We start from the raw sequence: 19,620 nt of genomic DNA on the forward strand, positions 1-19,620 counted from the left end.
TAGATATAGTACAAACATATCAAAAATTTATGTGGTGGGGTGAAAATGAGGACAACTATACTTGAATAATATTTAAAGATAAAATTTAAAAATTACAAAAGAAAAAATTTATGTGTAACTATTAATGAACTTGATTAGCCTCAGCAATTTTGAGAAAGAAGAACAAAGTAGGAGGGATCACAATACCTGATATCAAACTATTTCACAAGGTCACTGAAATCAAAACAGCCTAGTACTGGCATGACAGACATATAGACCAATGGATATGGATAGAGAGCCCAGAAATAAACCCATGTCTCTATGGTCAATCAATATTCAATAAATGGGAAGGAGCATAAAATGTAATAAAAATAGCTTCTTCAACAAATGGTGTTGCAAGATCTGGACAACTACATGCAAATAAAACTCGAACACTGACTTACACCAACACAAAAATAAACTCAAGACAGATAAATGACTTAAATATAAGTCATGACACCAGAAATTTCCCAGAGAAGAGCATAGGAAATTTTTAGATATCCCTTGCAACATTTTTTTCATCATTAAGTCCCCTAAAGCAAGGGACATAAAGGAAATAATAAACAAAGTGGACTAAATAAAATTCAAAGGCTTCTACACAGCTAAAGAAAACACAAACAGAATGAAAAGAGAACAAACCATATGTGAAAATACTTTTGCCAATGATACCTTGGACAAGGGTTTGATTTTCAAATATATAAAGAACTCACACAAACCCAGACCAGGAAGACAAACAATCCAAGTGAAAAATGGGCAAAGTAACTGAACAGACACTTCTCCAAGGAGGACATACAGAGGTACCAGACACCTATGAAAGGATGCTCAGCATCACTAACCATCAGAGACATGACAATTAAAATTACACTGAGATACGACTTCACCTTGGTCAGAATGGGCATCATAAACAAATCAACAAACAAGTGCTGTTGAAGTTGTGAAGAAAAGGGAACCTTAGTGCACTGTTGATGGGCATGCGGACTGGTGCAGCCACTGTAGAAAACAGTATGGAATTTCCTCAGAAAACTAAAAAAGGAACTGCCTTTTAACCTGGCAATTCCACTGCTAGGATTATACACTAAGAATCCTGAAACATCAATCAAAAGAATCTATGCACCACAATGTTCGTAGAAGCACAATATACAATAGTCAAGTGCTGGAAGCAGCCCAAGTGCCATTCAGTAAATTAGTGGATCAAAATACTTTGGTACATTTACTCCACAGAATATTATGCAACAGAAAGAAAGAAGGAGCTCCTATCCTTCGCAACAGTATGGATGGAACTGGAGAACATTATTGTAAGGGAAATAAGCCAGGTGGTAAAAGATAAATACCATATGACCTCCCCTATAAGTGGAAACTAATCAAGAAAACAAACAAGTGAACAAAATAAAACAAGAGACATGTAATTAAAGAAGAAACTGACATTAACCAGAAGGAAGTGGGGAGGGGGGTATTGGGGGTAAAAGTTCAAGGGTCAAGTCAGGGAACATGTATAAAGAACACATGGACAAAGGCAAAGGATGGTGGGGGAGATGAGTGGTGGGTAGGGCAGGGGAGAGTAATAGGGGAAAAATAGGGACAACTGTAATTGAACAACAATACAATATTTTTTAATAATTAAAGAGTTTTCATACCATGTTCATGAATTATAAGTATTAAGATAATTGAAATGTGCACACTACTCGAACCAGTCTATAGACTCAACACAATTCCTATCAAAATACCAATGAGTATTTCACAAATCTCAAAGAAATATTCCAAAAATTTATATAAAAACAAAAAAAATCCCAAATACCCTCAGCAAACTTGAGAAAGGAGAGCAAAGTTTAAGAAACCACAATACCTGATATTAAAATGCTACAAACCCATTGTAATCAAAACAATCTTGTAATGACACAAGAACCAGCATATAGATCAATGGAAGAGAATAGAGAATCCAGAAATAAACCCAGACTTTTATTGTCAGTTAATAGTTGATAAAGGAGGCAGTAGCATACTATAAAGACAGATTCTTCAAAAAGGTGTTGAAAAATTTGGCTGGCACATGCAAATAAATGAAATTAGACCTCCAACTTCCACCATATGCAAGAATTAACTCAAAATAGGTAAAACCCTTAAATGTAAGTCACAAAATCATTTACAAAATTATACAAGAAAACATAGGCAGGAAAATTTCAGACATCTTGTGATGCATTATTTTTGCTGATATATATCCTAGTGAAAGGGGGAAAAACAAATGTGACTACACCAAACTGAAAAGCTTTTGTGCAACAACAACAACAACAAAAAAAACATCAACAAAATGAAAAGGGAACTCAATGTATGGGAGAATATATATATGACAATGGTACATCTGATAAGGGGTTGATTTCCAAAACATATAAAAAACTTATACAACTCAACGCTTGGAAGACAAACAATCCAATTAAAAAGTCAGGAAAAGGACCTAAACAGACACTTCTTCAAAGGGGTTTTACAAATGGCCAATACACATATTAAAAAATGTTCATCACTAATTAGAGAGATACAAATTAAAACCACAATGAGATATCACCTCACACCTGCCAGATTGATTATCATCAATAAATCAACAAACAAGTGTTGGTGAGAATGTGGAGAAAAGGGAACCCTAGGGATCTGTGGTGGAGGAATGCAGACTGATGCAGACACTGCAGAAAACAGTATGGAGTTTTCTCAAAAAATGAAAATACAGAACTGCCTTTTGATCCAATGATTCCACTTCTGGGAATATATCCTAAGAATTCTGGAACACTAATTTGAAAGAACATATGAACTTCTATGTTCATTGCAGTGTTATTTACCACAGACAAGATCCATCAGTATTTACCATGTTATTTACCACAACCCAAGTACCCATCAGTATATGAATGGATTTAAAAAGCTGTGGTATTTCAGTGTCTTTGGCTTTATTTTGCATGTTTGTTTTGTAGAGAACAGGCTGACAGTGACCAGAGGGGAGAAGGGAGGGAATTTCAGGGGAGAATGGGAAGAGTTTACAGGAACAAATATAAAGGACACATAGACAAAAACTGGGGGGGGGGCAGAAATGGGAGTGAGATGGGGAGGGATGGGTGGATGGGCTGGGATGGGAGTAAAGGACAGAAAACTGTACTTGAACAACAGTTAAAATAAAATTTTAAAAAAGCTGTGGTATATTTGCACTTTTTTACATGGTTGTAAAAAAGAAGGAAATCTTACCTTTTGCAACAGCATTAACAGATGTGGAGATTATTATTCTAAGTGAAATAAGTCAGAGAAACACAAATACCATATGTTCTCATATGTGGAATATAATGAGCAAAATAAACTGATGAACAAAATAGAATCAGAAGCTTGGATACATGGAACAGACTGACAGCTGGATGGATGAAAGAAGGTGAAGGGATTAACCAAAACACATATATGGATGACACATAAACACAGACCACAGTATGGTAATGGCCAGAAGGAAGAGGGGAAAGGGGCTGAGTGGAAGTGGGAAAAGAGGAGGGAAGAAATGAGGACATTCGTAATAGTGTCAACAGTAAATATAAATAAAAAAGTTTTTAGCAGTAATGAAAGATAAGTGCAGTTGTATTTTTAGTGACCACTTGAACTGCTCTGTAGAAAATGGCTAGACTGGAGGTGAGGTATAAAATAGGGCAGAGGGGGCTATGTAGAAGACTGTTATATTAGTCTGCTTGTATCAATGATGGTACAGCATGGATGGAGGGGAGGGAAGAGCTTGTGGTGATATTGTGAATTGAAAAACAATGGAAGCTGATGACAACTTGGAGCTGAAAGTAAGGAACCAAGAAGAATGATAACTAGGTATGATTCTTCTGAAGATCAGTGGTAGACAATGTCTGTCTTAGTCATTTTGGGCTTGCTATAGCAAAATACTACCAACTGGGTGACTTATAAATAGCAGAAACTTAACTGCTCCCTGTCTGGAGACTGGAAGTCCAAAATCATGGTGCTACCATAATTAGAGTGAGGGCCATCTTTCAGGTTGCAAACTTCTCATATTCTCACATGGAAGAAGAAACTGGGACACTGATCTCATACATGAGGGCCTAATCGTATCCTAAAGGCTCAACCTCCTAACTCTCTTACATTGGACTTCAGGATTCCAACATACAAATGAAAGAAAAAAAATAATAAATTAAATAATTTAAAATTTTATCCCTAAGCATCCCAGATTTATGCTGCATCATTTCAAGAAATTAAAAAAAAATCTTTGAAACATGCATGCAATGGAATGAATCTTGGCTATAGTGCTTATAATATTCAAATATTTGAACATCACAGAAGCCAATTATAACATACATTTGATCAAAATAAATGCTATTTATCTATAGACTTATTGGAATAATTTGCCATGTTGGAGTTAGAAGTTGTAAAAAAGGGTCAGAATGCATGAACTGTAATTAAACAGAAATTTAGGCCTATGCTGAAGCCAATCTGGGAGACTTTCATGTGTTCCGGAGGTCAGAATTTCTTTGTACCTAGCATGCCTGATACATTTTTCATCAGGCACATTTCCCAAGAGATAGTCCTCGTTATTCTTCTTTTTCTTTTTTCTATGACTTCCAAGATGTCATGAGCCCACAGAAGTCTTTCAGGAGCTCTCCTTGTCCAGCTCTACTCCTGACTGTCATAGCTAATCAAGGAACTGCCTTTATTTTGCTCCATAGGTACTACCCCTGTGTGAGCCCAAAGAGAGGTGATTCCTTGTGGAGTATCATGGGAACGTGCAATACAAACTTAAAATAACATAAAATACACTGGACACTAATTAAGACATCACTGTTCAGTCACATTGGAAGAAAAAAGAGGGTTAGAAAAGGATTCACCCCTTAGCTTATGTGTTGGTGTGTAACTCTTGTTTTCTATCCTACATTATTCTAGGGAGAAAATTCATTACATTCGGACTGAGGGTAATCATGGGCTTGAAAAGTTGTCCTGTGATGCAGATCTAGTTATTTTGCTGAGGTAAGAGGTTAAGCCTGAAGCAATTCTGCAAAAAGCATCTAGAAAAGCTACCCTGGGCAGTTCTCTTTCACTACAGCCATGACAGAAACACTCACTATTTGTTCTAGAGGTTTCTAGTGGCTATGACTGGAGTAGGGCTCCCACCTGCTATCTATTACCTTCTTTACACTTACAGCTCAAGTAACAAGAGCTAAATATAGGAGATCTTTCCAGAAAGTTTCCAGTCATGTACTATGAAAAATAGAGACATTTATTAAAGAAGATTCAAGATACAATAAACATTGTACATAGGACAATGGCACCTCAGTCACCTTCCAAGCAGGCACCTTGGAACCTCATACAGTTCTCCCAGCATCTCTTCCACTGTTCAAAACTCTCTATAAAATCCTTTGTTGGAATCACCATCAGCTGCCCTGTCATACTTTCCTGAATCTCATCAACAGTCTAAAATCTCTTTCCTTTCAAAGGTGATTTTAGTTTTGGGAAAAGCCATAACTCTTTGCTGATGGCAGCCTATACACGTCCAACATTCTCAGGCATTCTTGTTGCATACCTTCCAGAATGTGGATCACTTTCAACAGATTTTTGACCAGCTTTAAAGTATAAGTGCCACACTTTTTTGGTGCTTCACTCATTGCATCATCCCTAAAATCCTTCTGAATTACATGTTTTTCAAGGATGAATGTTCAATCCTAATGCAGTACTTGATATAGATTTATTGCTCTTCTCAGTCATTTTGAATATGACAGACATGCAGTACACATGCTCCCTCAATAGTGTCTACTACTAGTGTGACTAGTACAGTTAAGTCATCATTGTTCATGCATGCACATTCCAGTCCACTTTCTTTGGCCACCAGATTACATCGACATTGTGCAAAAGGTTCTTGTTAAATTAACAATGGCTGGAGTCTTTCTGGAAAGGCCTCATAGTACCTGATGGAGACTTTGTTGTAAGATTAATTAGCATTTTAAGTAACTCAGAGAAATAAATAACACAGGATTTGCATGTTGAGATGTGCCTATCGTTTTCTTTAAAGATTTTATTTATTTGTTTGTTTGTTTATTTGTATTTATATTTTTATTTTTTTTAGAGAGAGGGGAAGGGAAGGAGAAAGAGAGGGACAGAAGTATCAGTTATGGTTGCCTCTCACATGCCCCTTACTGGGAACCTAGTCTGTAATCCAGGCACGTGCCCTGACTGGGAATCAAACCAGCAACTTCTTGGTTCACATGCCTGTGCTCAGTCCACTGAGCTACACAAGCAAGGGTGGGATTTGCCTATCTTTTTAATACTACATCTGAATGTATTTTTTTTCCTTTGAGAAGTGTAACTGCTATTAATTACCCCAATTCATGAACATTCTCATGGAAAGAACTATTTTTAATTTTTTTTAACTTTGCAGTCTGTTTGAAGAAGAGATTATGTCCTATATCCCTCTGCAAGCTGCCTTCCACCCTGGGTATAGCTTCTCTCCCCGCTGTTCACCCTGTTCCTCACCTCAGAACTCCCCAGGTAACTTGAGAATCTGGCAGTACATCTCCTGTAAGTGGTCATCTGTATTTTTACCAGATGAAGGTGGAAAAGGGACAATTGCATGCTTGTCCTTTTCCCCTGCCACCTGTTTTTGTAATTCCCTAAGACTTGAATGCATTTTACATTTTTAAATCGTTTGAACTTTTTTTACAAAACTAGTATTTCATGTCAGTTATTGATTATATGACATTCAAATTTCAGTGTCTATAAACAAAAGTTTAGTGGAACCCAGCCATACATGTTTATTTAAGCTTTTTTTCTATGGCAACTATCATACTATAAAAACAGGGTTGAGTAGAAGCAAAAGAAACCATATGGCCCACAAATCTAAAACCTTTATTATCTATACCCCTTACAGAAGTGTGCCAGATCCCTGCTCTAAACTGCTATTATATTCCAAATGCATTCTGTAAGAATTTAAAAGGAAAGAGTCCTTTCTGAAATGTTCACCTTTGTGACTCATAATGCTAATGGATACCAATTTCAGCATATTTTGTTAAGTTGTAAAGAAGTCACCAGATTATATGATTAGTAGAGACCACCATATGTCCCCAGGAAGATACCAAAGTTTTCTTTCATGATGTGAAATGGTTCCCCTAAAGTTTGCTTTATGAATTAAAATGAATTTACTCATGATACAAAATCTTTGTAGATATTTTTAATTCCAAATGTACAAATATACATTAAACTCTTTATTGAAAAAAAAAAGATACTATTTCCTGGGTTCATCAAGACAATTAACTTAAGTCAAACCCATACCCCCAAACAGGACCAGATATTGGAAACTTCCCCCCATTTGTTTGGTTTGCATTATCACATAGTTGCAAGTCTCTGTGATGACCTATTTCTTTAAAAGGAAGTTATTTAGAAAAATCTCGTAATTTATTATCTCACAACCTCAAGAATAAGAGTCCCAGTTTGGCTTTCAAAGTCAGTGAGGAAATTCCAAAGAGAAACCAAATTTTGCAAAGTGCTTTGTCCCTCAAATGGGGTGTCTCAGCATCACTCAATACTGTCATAGGTCTCTAAAATTAGACTATTTTTTAGTTTGTCTCCTCCAAGTTATGCCATTCAGAACTGTCTCATAGATGTAGTTCTGTAAATTGTTAAGTTTGATTTTTAAATCAGTATTTCCCTGATGTCACATCTTCCAAACAAGTTCACCAGAGTATTGATAAGGAAACACCAAATACATGCTGCCTGTGACATACAAGGTAATAAAGATGCCATGACCTGGCAAAAGGTGGACCAGGAGCTTTGTCAGAGCCAGCATTAGCACAATCATTTCCAGTGTGCACAGGGTGACTTACGTTAGGGGAGCAGAGTCTGTTAGTCTACATGGTGATCTGCCATTTTGTAGTAGAGATTGTCCAAGTCTTATAACCTCTCTACTCTTTGGTTCAAACTTTTGGTAGTAGAATATGATTTAATATCATTATATGTGAGATATTTCATATTGGAAATGGAAAAATAAGAGAAAGTTATTTGCTAAAGGGGGCTTATTTGGATATCTTTTATAGAAAGAATCAACTTTCCTGATAGAGATATTACTAATGCCATGAATCCAGGCACTCATCCAGTTCATTTTGTTGAAGTACTTAATTGTTTTTATTCTCCTAGCTTTGACCCTGGCACCTTAGATTATCTAATTCAAATATAGTGACATTAAATTTTACAATTCCTATTTTCCAGACTTTTATGAAGTTTACCTGCATGCAACACACATGATGAAATATAGACATTTATGCCAAAGTAGTTTGTAAAATGCATAGTACTGACCATGGGGATAGTGGTAATAACAGTAGTATTAAAAGTCATATTATAAAATATACTGTAATCTGCTAGACATAAATTATATTTGCACCTACTAACTTGTATTCTAATTCTAACTATATTCTGAACTCTGGCATTTACCAAAAACACTTGAAGTGATGAATACTGGTTCCCTCACTCCTCTGGTGCTACAAGATCCAAAGATGGGGCTTGTCCTCTCTGTGCTTCCTTGCTTTTACCATTCAGCTGTATCCCCTCTCTTAGTAACTGTCATCTATCAATCTTTTTCTCACTTTCTCATTGTCAAAGACTGTAGTACCTGTCTCATGTTTCTCTCTCTTTACCAAGTTCTTCTACCATCCAGGATGATTTCAATATCCACAAGGACACCTATTTAGTTCCCTGGCTCCTAGTTTCTGAACTTCCTTATTGGCAGTGAACTTCTCTTCCTCCACCTCAACCACTTCTCACGGTCATCTTCCCAACATCATCATCTCTAAAATTACTGATCCAAGCATCCTACTCCCATCCAACATGTTTATTCTTTTCTTTTCTTTTTTCTTTTCTTCTTTTCTTTTTTCTTTCCTTTCCTTTTCTTTTTTTTTCTTTTCTTTTCTTTCTTCCTTTCTTCCCTTCCTTCCTTCTTCTTTTTTCTTTTCTTTTCTTTCTTTTTTTCTTTTCTTTCTCTTTCTTTCTTTCTTTCTTTCTTTCTTTCTTTCTTTCTTTCCTTTCTTTCTTTCTTTCTTTCTTTCCTTTCTTTCTTTCCTTCCTTCCTTCCTTCCTTCTTCTTTCTTTCTTCTTCTTTCTTTCTTTCTTTCTTTCTTTTCTTTCTTTCTTTCTTTCTTTCTTTCTTTCTTTCTTTCTTTCTTTCTTTCTCCTTCCTTCCTTCCTTCCTTCCTTCCTTCCTTCCTTCCTTCCTTCCTTTCCTTCCTTTCCTTCCTTTCCTTTCTTTCTTTCCTTTTTCTTTCCTCTTTCCTCCTTTCATTTCTTTCCTATTGTTTTTTAGTACAGTTGTCTCCATTTTCCTAACATCACTTTCTACTGCCTAACCCACCCTCAGTCCTTCTTCCCTTTGGCTTTATCAATGGGTCCTTAGCACACATTCCGTGATGACTTTTCCCTTTCTTTCCCCTTTATCCCCTGCCATCCACCCCTCTGGTTACTGTCAATTCTATATTTCAAAATCTCTGATTGTACTCTCCTTGCTTGTTTCTTTTTGTTGATTAGGTTCCACTTACAGGTGAGATCATATGGTATTTGTATTTCACTGCCTAGCTCATTTCACTTAGATTAATGCTATCCAGACCTATCCATGCAGCCATGATGGGTAGGAGCTCCTTCTTTCTTTCTGCTGTGTAGTTTTTCATTGTGTAAATGTACAAGTTTTTTGATCCATTCATTTACTGATGGGCAATTAGGCTGCTTCCAGCACTTGGCTATTGTAAATTGTGCTGCTATGAACATTGGAGTGCATAGCTTCTTTTGAATTAGTGGTTCAGGACTCTCAGGGTATAATGCCAGCAGTGGAATTGCTGGGTCAAAGGCAGTTACATTTTTAGTTTTCTGAGGAAAATCCATACTGTTTTTCACAGTGGCTGCACCAGCCTGCATTCCCACCATCAGTGTACTGTGGTTCCCCTTTCTACACAACCCTTCATATGCCTCTGAGCCCTCTGTATTTCCTCCTTGGAGATGTGTCTGTTTGGGTCCTTTGCCCATTTTTAATCGGACTGTTTTTCATCCTGAAGTGGAGTCCTGTGAGTTCTTCATATATTTTGGAGACCAAAACCTTGTCTGATGTATCATTTGCAAATATATTTTCCCATACAATTGGTTTCTGTTTTTTATTGTTTTTTAAAAAATATATGATGGTTTTCTGTTACAGTTGTCCCAATTAGCCCCCTTTGCTCTACTCCTCCCAGGCCACCTACCACACCCACACCTATTGTCTATGTCCTTGGATCATTCATACATGTTCCTTGACTAGTCCCTTTCCTTTCTTTCTACCCTTATCTTTCTCAGCTCTGGTTGCTTTTTGTCTCTTTGTTGTTTCCATGCCTCCGGTTCTATTTTACTCATTTGTTTATTTTGTTCAGTAGATTCCTCATACAGGTGGGATAATATGACATGTGTATTTTACTGCCTGGCTTATTTCATTAAGCATAATACTCCACAGGTCCATCCATGCTGTCATGATATGTAGGAGAGCCTTCTTTCTGCTGCACAGTATTTCATTGTGTAAATTCACCAGGTTTTTTTTATTGTTGTTCATGTACAGTTGTCTCCATTTTCCCTCCACCAGTTCCCTTTTCCATCCCCAGCTGCCACCCTCAATATTTCCCTGCTTTGGCTTTGTCCATGGGTCTTTTATATGTGTTCCTTGATGACACTAACCCTTCCTTCACTCATTACCCCACTCTCCACTTCCCTCTGGTTACTGTAATGCATTCCCACCAACAATGTATTAGGTCCCCTTTTCTCTACAACCTCACTAGAATTTATTGTGTGTTAATTTGTTTGATGGCCATTCTGATTTGTTTGAAGTGGTATCTCATCGTGGTTTCAATTTGCATCTCTCTGATGGCTAGTGATGCTGAGCATCCTTTCCTAGGTGTCTCATACCTCTGTATGTCCTCCTTGGAGAAGTGCCTGTTCAGTTACTTTGCCCATTTTTTTTAAATTGGATTGTTTGTCTTCCTGGTCTGGGTTTGTGTGAGTTCTTTACATATTTGGAAATCAAACCCTTGTCCAAGTTATCATTTGCAGATATATTTTCCACTCACTTGGCTCCCTTTGCATTATGTTGATGATTTATGTAATGATGATAATCCTTTTGTTTTGATGAAGTCCCATTGTTTATTCTTTCCTTTACATCCCCCTTGCTCTAGGGGATGTATCATGAACATACTGCTGCATGGAATATCTGAGATTTTCCTGCCTGTGCTCTCCTCTAGGACTTTTATGGTGTCATGATTTGTTTTTAAGTCTTTTAGCCATTGTGAGGTTATTTTTGTATATGGTGTTAATTGGTGGTTGGGTTTCAATTTTTTACATGTAGCCATCTGGGTTGCCCAACACAATTGGTTGAAGAAGCTATTTTTACTCCATTTCATGCTTCTGCCCCCTTTGCCAAATATTAATTGACCATACAGACATGGGTTTATTTCTGGGCTTCTATTCTGTCCCATTGATCTATGTGTCTGTTCTTATGTCAGTACAAGATGTTTTGATTACAGGGGCATTATAATATAATTTGATGTCAGATACTGTGATCCCTCCTACTCTGTCCTTTCTCAAAATTGTTGCAGCTATTTGGGGTTGTTTGTGGTTCCATACAAATTTTCAGTATGTTAGTTCTAGGTCTGTAAAATATTTTATTGGCATTTTAGCAGGAATTGCATTGAATCTATAAATTGCTTTAGGTAGTATGGATATATTTTTAACTTTTATATTGCTGCTCAAGTATAGTTGTCTTGACTATTTCCCCCCACCACTCTCCTCCACCCCAGCCATCCCTACTTCTCACCCTTGATTGTACCCCCCTTTGGTTTTGTCCATGTGTACTTTATAGATGTTCCTGAGAACCCTTCCCTGCTTCCCCCCCCCCATTATCTCCTTCCACATCCCCTCTGGTTGCTGTCAGTTTATTCTTAGTTTCAGTGTCTCTGGTTATATTTTGATTGCATGGAGTTTTTTCTGATTGTTGTTGTTGTTGTTGTTGATTAGGTTCCACTTATAGGTGAGATAATATGGTATTATGGACATTTTAATGATGTTAATTTTTCCAATCCATGAACACAGTATATGCTTCCATTTATTTGTGTCTTCCTTAATTTCTTTCTTCAGTGTTGTGTAGTTTTGTTTTTCTTCATCCTGTTTTTATTAAGTTGTTTATTTGAGATATTTCTTTTTTTGTTTGTTTGTTTGTTAAGTAGGCCTGTATTGCTATGAACTTCCCTCTGAGGACTGCCTTTGCTGTGTCCCATAAGTTTTGGACTGTTGTGAGTTCATTTTCATTTGTTTACAGAAACTTTTTTATTTCTTCTTTGATTTTATTCTTAACCCATTCATTGTGTAACATCATGCTATTCAATCTCCATGAATTTGATTGTTTTTGAGTTTTTTCCTTGAGGTTCCTTTCTAGTTTCAAGCCCTTTTGATCTGAGGAAATGCTTGATATGATTTCAATTTTCTTGAATTTGTTGAGACTTTTTTCTCTCCTATGATGTGGTCTATCTTTGAAAATGTTCCATGAGCATTTGAAAATAAGGTGTATTTTGGTTCTCTGGTATGAAAGTTTCTATGTATATCAGTTGAATGCACTTGAAATAATGTGTCATTCTGCTCCACAATATCCTTGTTGATATTTTTTGTGGAAGATCTATCCATTTTTGACAGTTCCATTTTAAAATCCCTTAGTATAATGCTGTTGTTGTCTATATCTTTCTTGAAGTACTCCAACATTTTTCTTATATATTTGGGTGTTCCTTTTGTTGGGTGCATATATGTTTACAATATTTAAGTCTTCTTGATTGATTCTTCCTTTGAGTATTACAAAGTGTCCTCTGGGTCTCTTTTATGGCCTTTGCTTTGAAGTCTATTTTGTGTGATATAAGTGTTGCTACTCCAGCTATTTTTTTCCTCTTCATTTGCTTGGCATACTTTTTCCAATCCTTCATTTTCAGTCTGTGTAGTTGTTTTATTCTGAGGTGGGTCTATTGTAGGTAGCATATGTGTGGGCTGTGTTTTCTCATCCATTCAGCTACCGTATGTCTTTTTATTGGAGGATTTAATCTATTAACATTTAAGGTTTTTATTGATAGATACTTATTCATTGCCATTTTACCCTCTTTGGACCTGTGCTCTTATCACTCTTTTTCTTCATCTGCCTAAAACAGTCCTTTTAGCATATCATGCAATGCTGGTTTGGTGGAAGTTTATTCTTTTAGCCTTCTTCTGTCTGGGAAACTCCTTATTTTGCCTACCATTTATTTCAGAACCTTGATGAGTAGAGTGGTTTGGGTTGCAGGCCTTTGCTTTTAATTACTTGGAATATTTCTTGACATTCCTTTCTGGCTTGTAGTGTTTTTGTTGAGAAGTCAGGTGCTAGCCTTATCTCAGCTTCTTGTATGTTACCTCCTGTTTCTCCCTTATTGCCTTTAAGATTCTGTCTTTGTTTTTAAATTTTTCCATTTTAATTATGATGTGTCTTGGATTGGGCCTCTTTAGATTCCTCTTGATTGGAACCCTCTGTTATTCCTGTACTTGTGTGGCTTTTTCTATCGTCAAATTAGGGAAAATTTCCATCATTTTTTTCCGAACATGTTTTTTGTCCCTTGCTCTTCTTATTGTGTTTCTGGTATCCCTATTATACATATATTATTATGTTTCATGTGTCCTGTCGTTCTCTTAGCCCCTTTTTCTTCTTTGTCAATCTGTTTTCCTTTTCTTGTTCTTTCTAACAGTTCTATCTGCCTTGTTCTCCAGCTTGCTGATTCAATCCTCAGTTTCCTCTAGCCTGCTTTTGATTCTTCTAATGTGTTCTTCAGTTCAGAAATTGTATTCTTCACTTCCCCTTCGCTCTTGTTGATTATCTCTTTGTCTTTTTTCATGATGATATATTCTACAGTAAGTTCCTCATAATTTCCCTAGTTTTCGGTATATCTCACTGAGGTCATTAGCTTCCTTAAAACCATTGTTTTGAACTCAATATCTGAGAGTCAACTTGCTTCTATTTCATTTACCACTCTTTCTGAAGATTCCTATTTTCCTTTTGATTTGCTTCTTTGTCTTCCCATCACTTGTGGGAGTCTTCTTGTTTGCTTCTGCTTCTTAGATTGATCTGTTTTGACTTCCTGAATTTCTAGTGTGAACTTCTATGGTAGGAAATATGTGATATTCAGTTGTGTGTCTTCTTGATCTCCTGAACTTTATGCTCTTGGGATGCCCTTTATGCCATTTATGTTGGCTCTCTGGATATAATTGGGCATTGCTTGTTGGGTCATTCTTTGGTGGTTCTTTCTTTCCAGCTGGTTGATTAGGGTTCTCTGCCCACCACATCTTATATGATATTTTGCAGGTGCTTGCAGAACAAAACCACAAAACCAGGAAACAAATGCAAACCTACAAAAATAAGTCTCCCCTGCAGTCCCACTATCAACAGTGAATGAACCAGTATTAAAAGGGGTGTAAAGAGATTAAAACTATTATAAGAAAGGATAGTGAATGTGAGATGACCTCTTAGGCATAGATGGATACACTGCCTCTTCACACAACCAAAAGAAGGACAACAAAAAATTTAAAAACAAAAACCAACCAGAACTGACAGAAAATAGAACTGTATGGAAGTCTGAAAACCATGGAGTTAAAGCAGAGACATTCATCCAGACTGGTAGGAGGGGCAGAGTCAGGCAGCTTGACAGAGAGGACTCACAGCAAGGTGGCAGCTGGAGAACCAGGTGAGGCAGAAGCTGGTGGAGCAGGTTGTCCCACATTTCTGAGTGGATAAACTGAGAGGAACAACTAGGGAGCAAGACAGACTACACAACCCAGTGTTCTGGCACACGGAAATAAAGACTCAAAGCTTCTGACAGAAAATGTGTGGAGGTTGAGGCAGCAGGAGAAATTCTTGGCTTCACAGGAGAGTTCATTGGAGAGACCCACAGTGTCCTAGAATGTACACAAACCCACCCACCTGGTAATCATCATCAGAAGAGCCCAATTTGCTTGTGGGTAGTGGGGCAAGTGACTGAAAGCCTCCCAAGAGCTGAGTAGGCCGCATTAGTCCCTCTTAGACCCCTCCCCCACATACGGTGGCACAGCACAGTGACATGGGTTGCCCCTCCCTGACAAATACCTAAGGCTCCTCCCCTTACTATGTAACAGGTGTGCTGAGACAAAACAAATATTGCCCAAATCAGAGAACAGAACAAAGATCCAGAAAAAAAAATACAACTAAGTGATAGCCAACCTATCAGATATACAGTACAAAGCACTGGTAATCAGGATACTCACAGAATTGGTTGAGTATGGTCACAAAATATAGGAAAAAGTGCAGGCTATGAAAAGTGGGATAAAAGGAACCAACAGTGAAGGGAAGGAAACCAAAACTCAAATCAACACTTTGGACCAGAAGGAAGAAAGAAACATTCAACCAGAACAGAATGAAGAAACAAGAATTCAAAAAAAATTAGGAGAGGCTTAGAAACCTCCAGGACATCTTTAAACATTCCAACATCTGAATCATAGGGGTGCCAGAAGGAGAAGAGGAAAGCGAGAAATGGAAAATTTATTTGAAAAAATAATGAAGGAGAACTTCTCCAATCTAGCCAAGGACATAGACTTCCAGGAAGTTCAGGAAGCTCAGAGAGTTGGAAAGAAGTTGGACCCAAGGAAGTACACGCCAGGGCACATCATAATTACATTACCCAAGATTAAAGAGAATGCAAGAATCTTAGTAACAGCAAGAGAAAAGGAGACAGTTAACTACAAAGGAATTCCCATGAGACTATCAGCTGATTTCTCAAAAAAACATTACAGGCAAGAAGGGCCTAGAAAGAAGTATTCCAAGTCATGAAAGGCAAGGACCTACATCCAACATTACTCTATCCAGTAAAGCTTTCATTTAGAATGGAAGGACATGTAAAGTGCTTCCAAGACAAGGTCAAGTGGAAGGAGATCATCATCACCAAGCCTTTATTATATGAAATGTTAAAGGGACTTATCTAAGAAAAATATAAAAATATGAACAGCGAAATGACAACAAACTCACACATATCAACAACTGAACAAAAAACTCACTAAAAGTGATTTTGAGATAGTAGAGGGAGGATCACTAAGAAGGGTTGGGAATTGGAGCAATGGAAATAGAGAAAGTAAAATTTGCATCATGAATAAAAAAGGAGAAGAAGGCAAAATGAAGAGTACTGAGAAGTGGCAGCAAAGTGTAGAGTGGAAACAAGTTGTTGTAAGAGAGAAAAAAATTTAAAATTAAAATAATGAGTGGAAAGAAGAAGGTAAAATGGGATAAGAGAAGGGAGGGGTAAAATATGTGAATTGAAATAAACTATAGTATAAAATCTAGTGACTTAATATTCACAAACTCAACAGATAAGAAATGAATGTTAAAAAGCTATTCAGGAAAGAAAATATCTCAAATCACGGAGAGGACCACAGTGGATTTTGTCGTGGTAGCCTCTAGTAGTTACCACTGTTTTTCACACTGGATACACCTCTGGTGATGTCACTTGTTAACTCTGTCTGACCTTAATCAACCTGTTCAAGATTTCCAATATCTACCATCTGTGGATGACTCCATTGGTGGTTAATCTAGTCACTCTGCACTCAGCACTCATGGTTAAGTACCACAGGGCCAGGGTAGAGGCCTTCCTGGAGTCAGGGCTATTGTTTCCCATCAGGCTGCTGCTGCTTGGTTGGAAGTGGTCTGTCTGAGCAGGATGGCTGATATTTTATCGAGGATGATTCAGCACCAGGATCCCAAGGTCTACTCTCTCAACTCTCTTCCCAAAGCTTCCATCTCTAGTCTCTCATGTGTCTCTAGCTCATTCTACTCCCACCTTTGCCAGAGTCCATAATAAGTGGCAACAAATGAAAATTTGTGTGTTGGCCCTTTAAATGGCTCTTTGCATCTCTAGCTATTTCTCTGGCAGAGAGCAACCCAGCCACTTTTTGCCACCGGTGGTTGTCTGTGTACTTTTTGGTATCTGGTCCTCTAGGCTGGTGAACCCAACTTAGGGTTTACACTCCACACTTCTCAGAGGTATCCAACTAGTTGCTTAATTATCCCTCCAGTGGTGCTACCTGTGGGTGCCCAGCCCAGCCATCTTTCTCGAGTCTCTACCATTCTCCTTACTAGTCAGATTGTGCTGAAGTTGATTCTTTGGACTGTCTGAGGTTATAAGGCTTCTCTCTTGCTATTTTTCAGTTGTTTGTTTAGGGTGAATTCTCCACAATTTAGTTGTAATTTCAGATTGGTACTGGGAGGTTAGTGTGACTTCCATTCAGTCCTCTTCCATTTGCCCTATCCTGCAATCATTTCTTAAAGAAAATGACTTACAAGAAAAGTTTAGTCTAGTTTCATTTATGTTATTTTAGATTATCTAAGTATAATTAAGCCAAGAAATATACTCATCAAGGTATTTTTAAGAGAGGTAAAACTTGAGTGAAGTAGAGAACAAATATTTATTGTCATCAGAATTTTTTCTTTTTTAATTATTTCTCTTTATTATAAATGTAACTGAAGTTGTGAAGTAAATTAAGGGAAACTTGTTGGAGAAAAAAATATGAAGACACAGGTATGTGACACTGGTTGGTTCTTCTACTTCTGCTCTGTGTGTTTGTTCTTTGATAAACAGTATTGACCTTCAGCCTATGTATTTCTCTCTGCAGGTTTGCAGAGAGCTAGTGCAAGAGCCCCTTCACCCTACCGGAGAGATTTTGAGGCCAAACTCCGCAATTTCTATCGAAAACTGGAAGCCAAAGGATTTGGTCAGGGTCCAGGAAAAATTAAGTGAGTGCTCCAGTACTTAGCACTGAATTCATATGACATGTTTTTCTATCTTTTTCATCCCTATGCCTTTGTAAAGTTATGAGACTGGATACCATGGTGTGGTAACAGCTTTATAATACGGAGGAAGGAAAAATTGCGAAATTGAGAAGATAGAAGAAAGGAAGTTAAGAAATTGATGAGAAGGCAAAAAAGAAAGTAATGGACCAGAAGAAAGAACAGTAGATTTCATACAAAGGCATGTGTAAAGTCAACAGTAGAAAACAAGGAATCTTGAACTAAATTTAATAACCAGAGACACTGAAATTAAGAACAAATGGACCATAACCAGAGGGGAGATAAGAGGGAATAATGGGGAGAAAGAGTGAAGGGTTTTCAGGAACAACTATAAATGACACATGGACTAAACCAAGAGCAGGTGGAATCAAGGGAGGGAGATGAGGATGGCTGGGGTTGAGGGGAGAGAAGGGGAGAAAAGACAGACAACTTTACTTGAACAATAAAATTTAAAAAGTGGAAAAAAATCATATAAGTCCCTTTACTTATTCCTCAGACAAACTTAACTAATTTGTCAAATTCATGGACTCTTTGTAACATTGTCACTTTGTAATAGGAGTCTAAGTAAAAAGTTGTGTTTTTCTCCTCTTCTGGATTAATTGTTTATATAATGAAAAGCCAAACCCAAACTCAAAAATACAACTGAAAAGATTCTTTTTGGAAATAGTTTTGAAAAAAATGGTCCAATAGGATAGAATGTATTTAATTATAAAAGCATACATATTGTCCTGTGCTATCAATGTTTTGAAAAGAGTGTTTTACAAAAGTCCATCACTCAGCTAATGGAACATGCACGTCATTGAGAGACTGGGAAGTGATACCTGGGCACTCACTGCTTATCAGAATGCTCTCCAACAATGGAGCTTTAAGCTACCACTCAAAATCCATGTGGCTTCTACTCCTTCCTAGGCTCCTTATTCGTCGGGACCATTTGTTGGAGGGAACCTTCAATCAAGTGATGGCTTATTCCCGGAAAGAGCTCCAGCGAAACAAGCTGTACATCACCTTTGTTGGAGAGGAAGGGTGAGGCACCAGTAGTCTTATGCAGACATCTTAATGTGCTGTATTAGAGTCCATAGATCTTGGTTAATTTTTCTTAAGAAGAAGCACGGTGGCTCTAAGCCTTTGCCCAAAGGTAATTCTGAAGGTGTCCTTCTGGGGAGTCTTTCTCTAGGTATTGCCAAACTTTAGATTTCATGTTCTTTAAAAGCCAAAGGTATTAAAGTCTGAGCTACATGGTCAAATTATAAACCAAAAATACAGCCCTAAACTACTGTACCTTTACTTTTTCAGGTGGTGTATACTTCTTAGTATCTGATAAAAAAAACTCTTCCTCTCAAAGTACACATATACAATAATGTGATATAAGGTTAAAGGTATATTTTTGTATATGTAAAAGTCCAATTATTGCAGCATTCTTTGTTCAAAATATTATTCTTTGTTTCTTTAAATTAATTTGACTCCATTCTCAAAAATAATAACATTATATAGGTCAGTGTAAAAAGATAAAGTACACATATACAACAACCTACCAAATATTTTACATAATTTTCAGTGATTTTATGGAAAATAATCTCAACCACCGAGGACAAACTCATCTAAGATGGCATGTAAATATGAAGTTGGAATCTTTTCAATTTAGACATATGCATGTGTGTATATACAAATTGTCTCAGGAATTCTCTTGTGCCTTTCCCAAGAAAGCCCTTGTTTTT

General features: G+C 37.2%; 1 protein-coding gene across 1 annotated transcript in view; it reads left to right on the forward strand.

The window, feature by feature from the left end:
* HECW1 (HECT, C2 and WW domain containing E3 ubiquitin protein ligase 1) overlaps positions 1-19,620 on the forward strand; it is a 592,628-nt gene that overhangs the window by 465,013 nt on the left and 107,995 nt on the right. The window contains exons 17-20 of the mRNA XM_045827195.1: positions 4,930-5,013; positions 6,419-6,528; positions 17,731-17,851; positions 18,815-18,928. Of these exons, the coding sequence (XP_045683151.1) occupies positions 4,930-5,013; positions 6,419-6,528; positions 17,731-17,851; positions 18,815-18,928 (429 nt within the window). The remainder of the gene's footprint in view (positions 1-4,929; positions 5,014-6,418; positions 6,529-17,730; positions 17,852-18,814; positions 18,929-19,620) is intronic.

Source organism: Phyllostomus hastatus, unplaced genomic scaffold, assembly GCF_019186645.2.
Source record: "Phyllostomus hastatus isolate PE091 unplaced genomic scaffold, TTU_PhHast_1.1 phas_scaffold_78, whole genome shotgun sequence".
Taxonomy (NCBI): Eukaryota; Metazoa; Chordata; class Mammalia; order Chiroptera; family Phyllostomidae; genus Phyllostomus; species Phyllostomus hastatus.